Source organism: Danio rerio, chromosome 22, assembly GCF_049306965.1.
Source record: "Danio rerio strain Tuebingen ecotype United States chromosome 22, GRCz12tu, whole genome shotgun sequence".
Taxonomy (NCBI): Eukaryota; Metazoa; Chordata; class Actinopteri; order Cypriniformes; family Danionidae; genus Danio; species Danio rerio.
Window position 1 is genome coordinate 34,253,939 of NC_133197.1, and position 12,804 is coordinate 34,266,742.

Here is a 12,804-nt window from a genome sequence, read left to right on the forward strand (position 1 = left end):
GTGCCGCGTAGTTTTTTACAAGCCAGTCTGAAGCCTGAGTGGTTTCGCTTTCTTTCTTGCGCTCGCCGCACGTCTCTAACTGAAATAACAAACTTTTTGAGCTGATAATAATAACGTGCGCTTGATTATTGACAAGCTTTGGAAACCCGATCCTATGAGAAGCTGACAAACGCGAGAGTAACACATTCAGAAAGCAAAGGACAAACGCGAGAGTGGAGCGCAGAAAAAAAAGGCGAAGCCAAGGAGCACGTTATTTCTTAAGCAAACGTGAACAAACTGCCTTGTTTTAATCTTTATTATCACATTTTGGACTAATATGAACTGGGAATGATGGAATGACTCTAATAGAGGCTACATGACATGTGCTGCTGAAGATTACAGACACAGATGAGAGGTTTTCACTGACTGTAAGCTATACTTTGTGTTGTTTTGAACCCAATTAATCACAAAATGTCTGCTTTGTGTAGTTCTTCTGTAGTTGGTAACATATCGGAGACGGTAAGGGTCTGTATGTGTTTATATATGTTCATTTATTTATTTATTTAATATAATTACAGATGTTACAGTAGGCTATCTCACACCGTCATTGATCTGCAGTTATAATCAACTCATGTTCATAGAAAAGTTAGTAATAAACATTTATACACAAGTATTTATGTGTGTAAAGCATCTGTTTTGTGAGAAGTGCCTTTTATATGATATGTGAACGACCTGTGCAGCTTTATTGCAGACATTTTCTCGAGCGAAAATGACGTCGACTGAAACTTTGTCATACACCACCCCCACCAAAAGGGGTACCCTTGGTAGTGGAAACGCAAGCCTGATAAAGGTGACCTGTACCGACCCGAACTGTACCGTACTGTACCAGTCAGTGCAAACGAGCCATAAGATTGTAAGAACTCTCCCAATACCCTTTCCTCTATCTTTCTGAAGGACACGCCTACTTTACTGCATTCATTCAGCTCGCAGTAGAAAAAAAACAAGCCACTGTTTACTCATTTTAATGTTCCATTTTTCTGGGAACTACAACACAATACAGAATAAAAACAGTCACAGCTAATGCTTACATTAAAGTTAAAAGATCCTCAAATGCAGTGGGGCTCATTACTGTCAGTTCTAAAGCAGTGGATCAATCAGAAAAGCTTTGAAGTGGGACAACTGTTACAAGCTTCTGATTACAGGCGCTCATGCGCTGTGTCCGGATACAGTCATGCTTAGGGTCAGGTAATTGGGGATATTACGATACGGAAATGCTAAATGCTAAGTGCAAAATCGCTACTTTTAAAACGGTACCGGTGCCAAAACGGTGCCTGAACTGATACTTCTGAGCCACAAAATTAGGGTGGATGACTCTAGAAAAATCTTTTGTTTGACAAAATCTTTTAAATGTTATATATAACTAGTAGAATGTAATGCACTGTCTGTCACCATGGGGAAGATAAAAAAGAAGATATTAGAAATTAGTTAAACTTTTATGTTTAAAAATGAGTTGTAAATAAATCATGTGTTAAAGATGAAAATCAAAAATAAATAAATGAAGCAAAACTAAGTTGAATATGACTTTTACATGAGCATGACTGAAAATTACATTTGATCAATGTGTTACATCCGTTCTTTGGTCTTTGCCAACTGTTTGTAAATTCAATACTGCACGTAAAACTATGTACACTACATTTCTGATTAATAATGGTGCCTGCACAGCCGAGGACTTCCCATACTAAGTGTTAAAATCACTATTACCTGTTTCAATTTTGGCGTCAACCTTTGACAAAGCGGAAAACTAGGCTAATGTGCGCAGCACTGTCACTGACTGATCTCGCTTCTTCGTGGCGTTTTGACACAAAAATACGCATCCAAATTTAGGGGGGGGCCAAGCTTGTTGACAAAGGGACTGGTGGAAGAGTGCTCTTTTAATGGAATTTGATACCGCACGCTAAATGGACAGAAAAAAAACCTCTGCATTTCGCAACGCAGATGCCTGTGGTCCTTTTAAGGTTATCAAAAATCACTGTTTACATGGTAGTCTAGACTCTAAATCAGAGTATTGTCTAAATCATATTAAAATCGGAGCATTGGTGTCCATGTACGTACAGTACTCATTGAAAGTGCCAGATTATGTCAAAGACGGTGCATTTCTCTGCCTTTGAGCCCTCAAATGTGTCATTAAGTTTGACGTGTTTCTCCTTACGCGCAACTTTTGTAAAGCTTAATGTTGCAGTGTCAGAGTCATTGCTTGTAAAATACGCTTTAGAATGCTTAGTTTAAGCAAATTTGATGAACGCGAACATGCGTGTTGATCAGAAGAGAGTCGCTTTCGCTCACCGAATACGCTGTACTGCGTGCGTTGTGTCTATCCGTTTCCTAAGCAACAAGAACAAACATCACATCGCCAGTTGATCACATCGAAGTTTTTCAGAATTAAATGTTAGAGATGGTGTGACAACGTGTACCTCTGTGTGTCTTTGATGCACCCCTTGATGCTTCTTACGTTCTTGTCGCAGGATAAGTAGGCACCATGAAATTAGGCACCAAAATTAATTTGCTGATTTAATCCGGTACATTTCGGTTACAAAAGTTCCGGTGCTAAAATGGCACCGGGTTTCATGCTTATGCTTAATGATGTGCGTTTTCATTCATTCTTTTTTTCCTTCGGCTTAGTCTATATTTCACCACAGTGGAATGAACCACCAACTATTCCCGTATATGTTTTACACAGCAGATGCCCTTGTAGCTGCAACCCAGTATTGGGAAACATCCATACACACTACACTCATGCATAATTTTGTTAATCAATTCCACTATAGCTCATGTGTTTGGACTGAAACCACAGCACCCAGAGGAAACCCACGCGGACACAGGGAGAACATGCAGACTTACACAGAAATGCCAACTGACCCAGCCGGGACTTGAACTAGTGATGTTCTTGCTGGAGGCAACTGTGCTAACCACTGAGTCACCGTGCCATTGTATGATGTGCTTTTCTCAAACTAAACCTGAGTGCTGACTCTTGTGTTTTTAGAAGCAAAGACGTGTTCCTCAAGCCTTTACTCCCAACACTGCCTACCAGCTAAAACTGGTGTCACCGACAGTCTCGTGCACTTCTCGCAAGGCAAATATCTAAACAGTACAGGTCTGAATTATAATCCCAGCCGAATCCGCTGCCACTGCTCTCTAGCACGGATCTGCTCCCAATCTAATCGTGAGGTGTTTCAGGCGATATAGGGGGGGATGCTTCAGTATGGAGAAACTGCAACTGCTCCTCTATAGAGAGAAACCTGATTGCGAATGATAAACAACTTAGTCTGCCAGCCGTTTGATGTCTGTTTGATGTCGCCTTGCCTTGGAATTACATCGCTGTGAGGGAATTTCAATAATACATGCTTCCATTCGCCCTGTTTATGGCTTTATGCAGGCATATGAATGTACAAGCATGCTAAATTAGCACTTGATCGGAGAAACGGGCAAAGCTTCTTTGAAGTTTATCGCGAGGTTGAGAAATGAGGTCTAGCAGCTAATGAATGCATTCAGGAAGTCAGGTTTTATCCGCAGCTATAGTGTCAATTTGATAAGAGCTGAGTCTTTGTTAGCGCGCATCAAGGTGGTGGGAGATTTCGCTTGTACAGGGTTACTTTAGATAATTCACTCACTCAATTTGTGCTCAAGAAATGCTGATGTGGTATTTATCGTCACTGATACAATATTTAGACAGATAAACAGCGCAGAGTAAGAAGTACTTCACATACAGTAGAGGATACATACAGTGGGGGGAAGTATTAAAGACCTCATGTGTTTTTTTTGTGGGAGTTGCTGACGGTATTGGAGCAGATTTTGTTAAAAACCCAAACAATATAAGCATAAATATAAAATAAAACAAAAAATATCTGACAAAATGATGTGCATTTAAGATAGAACGAAAGAAGGAGAAAGCTCTGAACTACTAAAATGTGTTTCATACTTTATATAAAGGCTTTTTTGGTGCTGCAGCTTAAAGATGCCTCTCATATGGAGAATGAAGCCTCATGCATTGCTCAGCTGTGAGTTTCTAACAGACTTCAACAGAGTTTTAAAATCTTGATGCTTCGGTGGGTCTTGTCTATCAAATCTATACTTTATTCTGTTTTTTTTCTATTGGATTGAGATCAGGTGATTGGCTGGGCCATTCTACAGCTTGATTTTCTTTCTATAAGAGCATCTGAAGCTGGATTTATACTTTCACCTGGCGCCACATTGCGCACATCCGCTGACTGCGCACGCACCTTGCGAAACAGACGTGGCTTTTATACCTGCCGCATTCGCCGTTGTGATATTCTTTAAAACGACAGGGGGCGGTCAAAAGAAACCCACCGTAAAATCAGACGGATAGATGTAGAAGTAGGAAGTTTCCGGAACTTTGACATATCATTAATACCATTCAATATTTTTAAACAAATTATTTTTATTGTTTTTATGAATAATTTTAATGATTATACGCATTTTTATAACCATTCAAGATTTTTTTTTTTAAATCAAACTTTGTTGCATCACTTGTTTTTGTTAATTTCTCGGACAGTTTTAACTTTTAAAGTGGATTAAAATATTAATGACGAGAACATGAGTTGCTCTAATATATATTAAGAATAAAGCAAAAAAGGTAAACTTACTAAAAAATACAGATGTTTGTTTAGATTTAGCTCACTCCACAATTCACACATTACTGTCTGGCTAGTTTCTGTCCTATACTTATGCTAAAAAGGCAATAATTCTCCAACAATCCTGACCATTATCACCAATAAAGCCTAGAAAAACAGGCCATCGGTATATTGTAAACAGATATTAAATATTCCTTTCTTTTCTATTTTGTAACTATTAAATTGTTTTCAATTAAAAATTGCAACAAATACATCAGTGTTAAACCTTTGACTGGTGGAAAAATTACAGATTTCTGTAATTGTGTGCCCGGGTCTCCACTTTTGCCATGGCCTCTTTTGGCATAAACAAACTTATTCCTCAAGTTTATCCAAACTTTTCAACAAAAACTTTCATCATTTTCCACGGCTATTGCAATTTCTAGCCAAGGATTATTGATCATCTGGTAATCTCTATGATCACAGATTATAAAGATGTCTGTACAGGCGTACCTGTTTCAGACAAAATCTCTTTAAAGTGATTCACATTCAACTCAACTCAAACCCGGCGACGCGCACACAGCTCGCTCGAGTCTCAAAAACCGCCAGCCGAAATTATGTCGCACGCACCCAAAGCAAACTTCCGCTAACACTGCAATGACGTCAAATTTGCAGCGCACGCTCAAGCGCACTAGTGGACGCGTCGAGTATAAACCAAGCTTTAGAGTCTTGCTGAAATGTCCACCCTGGTTTCATCTTCATCCTCCTCCTAATATTGATGTTGGACTGAAGCAGCTGATATTCATTTACACTGAGGAAGGGCAGAGGGTTGATAAAGAACTACTAAGAGATTTCAACTGCTGCCTGGGCTTTCACTGCCCAACTACACCTCCCTTTCTTCATGTGTTCAACACTTTTTCCCTGCGTCATTCCATTTAATTACACATAACTTCATTTGTAAACTAATTAATATTGTTTTATGCATATATGGATTTGTTTTGTTGTCACCAGCATCTGGCGAACATTTCAAGTCAACAGCACCTTTAGAAATATGTTTTCTGAGAAAAATGGTGATGTGTTCAAAATGTATTTTCCCCACTATGAATACGTCCAGTTGGATATCAAATGAGTAGATCTAGTCACATTTTCATTCCTTTTGCTAGAGACAAGTATGCAGTTTAAGGGCAATTTAAAGGTTTGTCTAGGTTAACTAGGCAAGTTACTGTAGGGTCATTATGGAAGTCATTGGACACAAAACACAACAATGGCTTGTTCAAAAAATTACAGCAGTCAACATTTGACCAAGATCAAAACCTTTCATGAAAGTTGCCCTAAAACTACTAAATCATGCTCATTCTTGTCTTGGGACTGTTTTGAAAAAACTTTTTTTGATTCCATTCAAATGTTGACTATTATACACTCACTGGCCACTTTATTAGGTACACCTTACTAGTACTGGGGACCTATTTTTGCCTTCAGAACTGGCTTAACCCTTTAAATAGCATCCCCCACACTATTACACCACCAGCAGCCTGTACCGCTGATAAAAGGCAGGATGGATCCATGTTTTCATGTTGTTGATGCCAAATTCTGACCCGACCATCCAAATGTGGCAGCAGAAATGGAGACTCATCAGACCAGGCAACGTTTCTCCTATCTTCTATTGTCCAGTTTTGGTGAGCCTGTGTGATGTGTAGCCTCAGGCCCCGTTTACACTAATGCGTTTTAGTTTGAAAACGCATAAGTTTTGCTACGGTTACGCCAACCGTCCGCACTACGCCGGAGTTCTCGAGCGCCAAAAACGGAGCGTTTCGAAAACGCTGGAGAGGCTGTTTTCATTCTGAAACGCTGCAGCTCCGTCTCAGTGTGGATGATGGAAAACGGAGACATCTGAAAACGGAGGCGGGGCTGCAGACGTTCGCCTCTCTGATTGGGGCTTTTCCTGAATATTAAGTAGCCTAACACGCACAGTTCAGTCCTGCATCTTCTCCGTGTAAGTTCAGACTTCGCAAGTTTGATCATGGCTGCAGTCTCTTCTTCTCAGTTTGATATGGAAAAGCAGACTATACCGAGGAGACGGGTAATTCTTCAAAGGGAACAGTGTACTTTATAACTTCATTCACATCACCCTGGCTTCGTTGTTTCACTTTCTCAACAATAAAATGTAAACATGATTTAAGGAACTGCCTATTTTCATTTTAATATTAGCAACTTAGACAGCAGACATGTTGAGGCGTCGTGCTGCATATATGAGCATCATCTTCACTGTGTGGATATTTATAACAAAACGGAGCCGATAACAACTGCCTCCTTTCAATTTCAGTGAAAATACGAAACACACCCTCTCTTTTGCTGAGTATCAGTTTTAAGAATCGATAATGGCCATTTTAAAAGTATAACATACAATAAGTTTATACATTATAGGAAATAAAGGCAAGCGATCAGTCAATATACAGAATGTACGTGGTTACATTAATCATTAACTTATCTTTGCGCTCAGCCAAAACACGTTACCTGAGAACAAGTAATAGATTCCAATGCCCAAAGTCAGGGAATATGTCGTTAGATAAAGACAACAAGATAAATGAAATATCCCGTTTAATAAATATAGTGAGATTAGATCCAGCGGGAGATGCTTGATGAGAAGTCCGACTAGCAGAGCTCTCATCTGGGTAGATGGGCTGCAGCGCTTGCCCGAGAGCGTCTGTGTGGTCACGTGATGTGCGTTTTTAGCGTTTTGGTGTGGACGGAGAGCAGTTCAGAAACGCTGGGTAAAACGCGAGTGTGGACGCGGATCGTTTTCATTCTAAAACACCGTTTTAAAACTAAAACGTACTAGTGTAAACGGGGCCTCAGTTTCCTGTTCTTAGCTGACAGGAGTGGCACCCAGTGTGGTCTTCTGCTGCTGTAGCCCATCCCCCTCAAGGTTGGATGTGTTGTGTGTTCAGAGATGCTCTTCTGCAGACCTCAGTTATAACGCGTGCTTATTTGAGTTACTGTTGCCTTTCTATCAGCTGGAACCAGTCTGGCCATTCTCCTCTGACCTCTGGCACCAACAAGTCATTTGCACAGAACTGCCGCTCACTGGATATTTTCTCTTTGTCGGACCATTCTCTGTAAACCCTAGAGATAAATCCCAGTAGATTTCAGCAGTTTCTGAAATACACAGAGCAGCCCGTCTGGCAACCATTCCACATTCAAAGTCACTTAAATCCCCTTTCTTGCCCATTCTGATGCTCGCTTTGAACTGCAGCAGATGTGTTAACAATCAGTTGGACAGGTGTACCTAATAAAATGGCCGGTGAATGTTTATTACTTAAGGGTGCTAATAATATTGATTTTTTTGTTTTTTTTGTTAAAACTGGTTTTATTCAAGCCAACATTAAATAAATAACATTTTCCCAGAATAAATAATATAAAAGGAATTACTGGGAAATTGTCCTTTCTCTGTTAAAGAATACAAATTTCACATGAGGGTTAATAATTTTGCCCTCAACTTTATGTACAACAACGTTCAAACAAAACATGGAGCAATACAGGTCTCAGGACTCACTGCTGCACAGTAAAAAATAATGAGAAAAGTTTACGAGAAACTTCTTACATGAACAGCCTTGGCTTTAAAACTCCAGGCAAACGTGGATTATGACAGCATGATTGACATGAGGCCCTAAAATAACAAAAGCATGGGAGCTGAAATTATGTATTAAGTATGGTCAGAATCCACAGCTGGCCGATTAATCCTGTGATCTCAGGGAGACATGGAGGCGAGAGGGAGCCCCGGTCAGCAGGCATGAAGGGAACGTCCTGTAGGCCTCTTGGGTGGACGGTCTGCACCACAACCTAGAGCTCCGACAAAAGGCTCTGGCTTTATTTACCCCGCTCTGTTTTGACAGCAGAGGAGTGCTAAGCATGTCAGACGCCATGACAGGATTGAACTGGATCTTGTGAAGCTCTTCTGGCAGAGCAGGGGGTGGACAGATGAAAAAGACTGAAGTCGATTCCTTTGGAATAAAGCAGGATTTCTGCATGGCCGAAGAGGAGCGTGAGTGGTGCTCTCAACTTAGCGGTTTCGTGCACACCAAACATAAAACTGATGTTATTAATTACTCATGTCACTCAAATCCCAGAGGCTTTCGTTTATCTTCAGAACACAAATGAAGTATTTTAGATGAAATCCGAAAGCTCGCTCGCCCCTACGTTGTGCTGTTGACTGTAATCAAAGACTATAGATAAACAAAGATGGTTTATATGCATTATTATGAATGAGGGAAAGGGCAAAATACAGTAAGAACCGCAAAGGAAGCACATCGGTCCATCGCTATAACATGGTGCACCTTTCACGGCCATCAGTTTTGCAGATTTTTTTTTAATGCAATTTAACATGCTATGTTTTTTTACAGCACATTGTGTTCTGTGTCCTGATTGGCTGTAGACCATTGTCAATCAATCTCCCCCATGTCTCCATGTCTCTTGCCTTGGGCTGATTTTTGATGTTATTAGTTCCTTTTACTTTGAGAGTCCTCTGACTATTGTAGTCTATGGAAGATGAGAGCTCTCTGATTCCACCTAAAATATCTTAAAGGGCACCTATGGTGAAAAATCTAATTTTCAAGCTGTTTGGACAGACATGTGTGTATATATAGTTTAAAGACCGTCATATTGGGGTGATATAAACACCCACACTACTTTTTTTCAATTTTACAAAAAAAAAACGTTGGACCAATTGGAGCGGTTTTCAGGCCGACCGCAACTTTACATAGGAGAGCAGTCCCCCCACCCACCAATATAGATTGACAGCCTTGCGTCACGATCATATCCTCAGTTTCTTTTATCACGTCCGCCATTTTCAGCGTGTGAGTCAAAGCGATATCACTAAAGGAACACCCGCGCTCTATTTTTGGATGAAAAGCTTATTGGGCTGAACACAAGATCAATATTCTCCACATTATCGCTGTAATCGGAATTATTGCTTGTACCTTTTGCGAGCTTCGGGTCAGCGGCTCGGCGCTGCGTGGGTTTCTGTCAGGCTGCACGCAGCGAGATTCAGGTCAGCGGCTCGGCGCTGCATGGGTTTCTGTCGGCATGCACTCGGCTGAGCTTAAGTTCATTCAGTGTGTGTGGTTATTAGTCTCGGTGTACAAGCTCGGCACTTTTACACCGAGACTATACAAAACACATGATTTTGTACTCTCTGCTTGCTCTGTGTCCGACTCATACATGTACGGCTGAATGCTCATCCTAGCATAGCTTAGCTTCTCCCTCTGACTGTCAGCTTGTCTGTTGCAAACACAGAGCGTGGGAGCTCTTGGCTCCGCCCCCTTGTTACGTAGGGCGGGAAGCCGAAACAGTGAAGCAATACGCCCCTAAACAGCAAACTGTGTAAACACCCCCAACATGACACTGTTAAACACATTATAATAAAAACATCTGAACTGTGAACAGAACCTAAACTGGCACACTCAGAAGAACCATAATATTAATATTAAATCATAAAAAAGGGGTAAACTATGTGCCCTTTAATTTGTGATACAAAGACTAACAAAGGTCTCCGGAAGATTTTTCTTTTGGGGGGAATTACCTCTTTAACTCTTTAAGGCAGGGTTCCCCAACCCTCTTCCTCTAGGCACAACATCAGTACACATTTTCAACCTCTCTCTAATCAAACACATCTGAATCAACTCATCAGAACATGAGAAGAGATTTCAAAACCTAAAGTCAGATGGGTCAGATATGGGAGACATCCAAAATATGTACTGTTAGTGTCCCTTCAGGAACAGGGTTGGGAATCAGTGCTCTATGGAACATAAACTGGCCTATTTTTTTGTTAAACTGTGTTCCTGACACCACTCTGAGCAATTAAAAAATGTGTTAACGAGTTACGAACAGGTTTTCCTACACTCTAAAACAGCCATACGACATCTTCTGAGGCGTAATCAAATCTTGATGTAGAATATCAGTTAGCATCATGAGTAATAGGATGCTTGCAAAGAAAAGTTTTAGCACTTACGTCATTTGGAATGAGAAGTTCTTGTGATGCTGTCTGGGAGCTGGACTCGATGCCTGCTGGAAAAGAAAAGAGTGCCAAGCTAACAAACCATAGGAGAATTCGCTGTACAGTACACTAGTTTGTTTGCTTCTATATTTTCCTTTATTTTTTCCAGTGAGTGAGTTCTACATTTGACCGAAGCTCTTTTGACCTTATGTGGAGGAAAGTAATCTCAGGATATGCTATTGTCTCCCGTCAGCACAGTGCATTTTCTTCCTCACATGCGAAGGAAGAACAGTGAAATAATTTAGACTGATTTGACTCTGGTAGACTTTGCCTTAGCATCGTTGCATCGAACCAGTGGTATCAAATAGAATTGTAACATGTTTGATTTAACCAACTACCTATTTAGCTGATTGACATAAAAGCCAGGGGCCTCATGTACGAAGACTTGCGTGGATATCATACTAAAACATTGCGTACGCACAAAGCTGTAAATGTGCGTACGCAGAAAAAAAATTCAGATGTATGAAACACTGCGTACACCGAATCTCACGCATATTCTTTTGTACATCTGAATGAACGTGAAACTGAGCGCAACATGCACGAGCACAAAACCCCTCCCTGCCTCCTCCCCCGTATGAATATGCTAATGACTCTACTTTGGCAAAACCCAACGAAAAAGCAAAGACAAAAGCAAGCAAAAAGAGAAACTTTGAACAGAATGTGAATTGGAGGTGCTCCTTTCGGAGGTAGACCAGAGAAAAGCGGTGTTATTTGCAAGTTTGTTCTCCGGAATTAACAATAGTTGGTTTAGCTGATGCGGTTAACACAGTTGGGTCTGAACATCGCACCGAGTGAATTAAAAAAGAAATAGTGTGATTTATAGGTGTAAAATGTTGCAGTACTCTTAACAGTCTCAGTGGCGCAGCTCGTAAGACGCAGGTCAATATGTTTTGACACGTTCGAGCATGAACTTGGTTCGAATCCAGCGTCTGATAAACTCTTTCTTATTTTTCCCCCGCTACATATCAGATTTTGGCAACTATTTATCACGAGAAAGACAAGTAGGAATAATTAATAAGTTTGTGCATCATATTTTTTTGCACATTTATTGAATGGAAATGTTTCTGATTCATACATGCAAATTCATCTTCAGATAGTGTCTTTATAGCAATGTGTGTGCGGTAGATAGCTCAGATTACATTGGGAAAACAGGCGACCGCTGCAAATTGCGCTTTAATGTTTAGCTGGTCAACTGTATGGTATGCAAACCTTATATACCTGCTAGATGAACCCGTCTCATACAGCTGCCATTGCAAGGCTCAGACACTTTGTAGAGAGGAATTTAACACAACTGCCTCTAAGAGTCGCCAATGGAAATAAACCAGACACGCACAAAAAATGTGCGTACGCCAGCCATAAAGCTGCCGTGGAGCTGCGCACATTCCCACGTTCAGTTCATTGTTAGTAAATCCAAACGTGAGCGATTCTGAGCGTGAAACCTGGTGTACGCAAAGTTTTTGTGCGTACGCAGCGTTGATACATGAGGCCCCAGGTCTTTACTTTGGAAAATCAGGTTGGTTCTGCACAGATTACATTCTTTCAAAAGGAAAAATAAATAAAGCTGAGCTTTTCGGCTCGGTCAAGGTGCTTTTCAGTGATACCCTCTGACCTCAAAACCCAATGGCTGTGCAACTAACAAACTCTCATAACAAACTCAAGTTACACTATGTAATGCTTCCCTCCACCTTTTTTTATGTGCATATTGGAAATCGCATTAACAAATGTTGCCAAACTGCACATACAGTGAAGTCCATAACTATTTGGACATTGACAAAATTCTAACATGTTTGCCTCTATACACCAACCCAATCGATTTGAAATTAAACTGACAAGATGTGCTTTAACTGCAGACTGTCAGCTTTAATTTAAGGGGATTTACATCCACATTAGGTGAACGCGGTAGGAATTACAACAGTCTGCACATGTGCCTCCCACTTGTTAAGGGACCAAAAAGTAACTGGACAGTTGGCTTCTAAGCTGTTCCATGGCCAGGTGTGTGTTATTCCCTCATTATCCCAATTACAGTGAGCAGATAAAAGCTCCAGAGTTCATCCCAAGTGTGCTGTTGACATTTTGAATGTTACTGTCAACTCTCAAGATGTGATCCAAAGAGCTGTCACTATCTGTTAAGCAAGGCATAATTAGGCT

General features: G+C 40.6%; 1 protein-coding gene across 13 annotated transcripts in view; it reads right to left on the reverse strand.

The window, feature by feature from the left end:
• The window catches only part of pcbp4 (poly(rC) binding protein 4), a 204,275-nt gene that overhangs the window by 15,212 nt on the left and 176,259 nt on the right, over positions 1-12,804 (reverse strand). For 7 of the 13 annotated variants that reach the window (XM_017353108.4, XM_073936384.1, XM_009296478.5 and 4 more), the window contains 1 exon segment: positions 10,612-10,667. In XM_017353108.4, the coding sequence (XP_017208597.1) occupies positions 10,612-10,667 (56 nt within the window). 13 annotated transcript variants of the gene reach the window in all.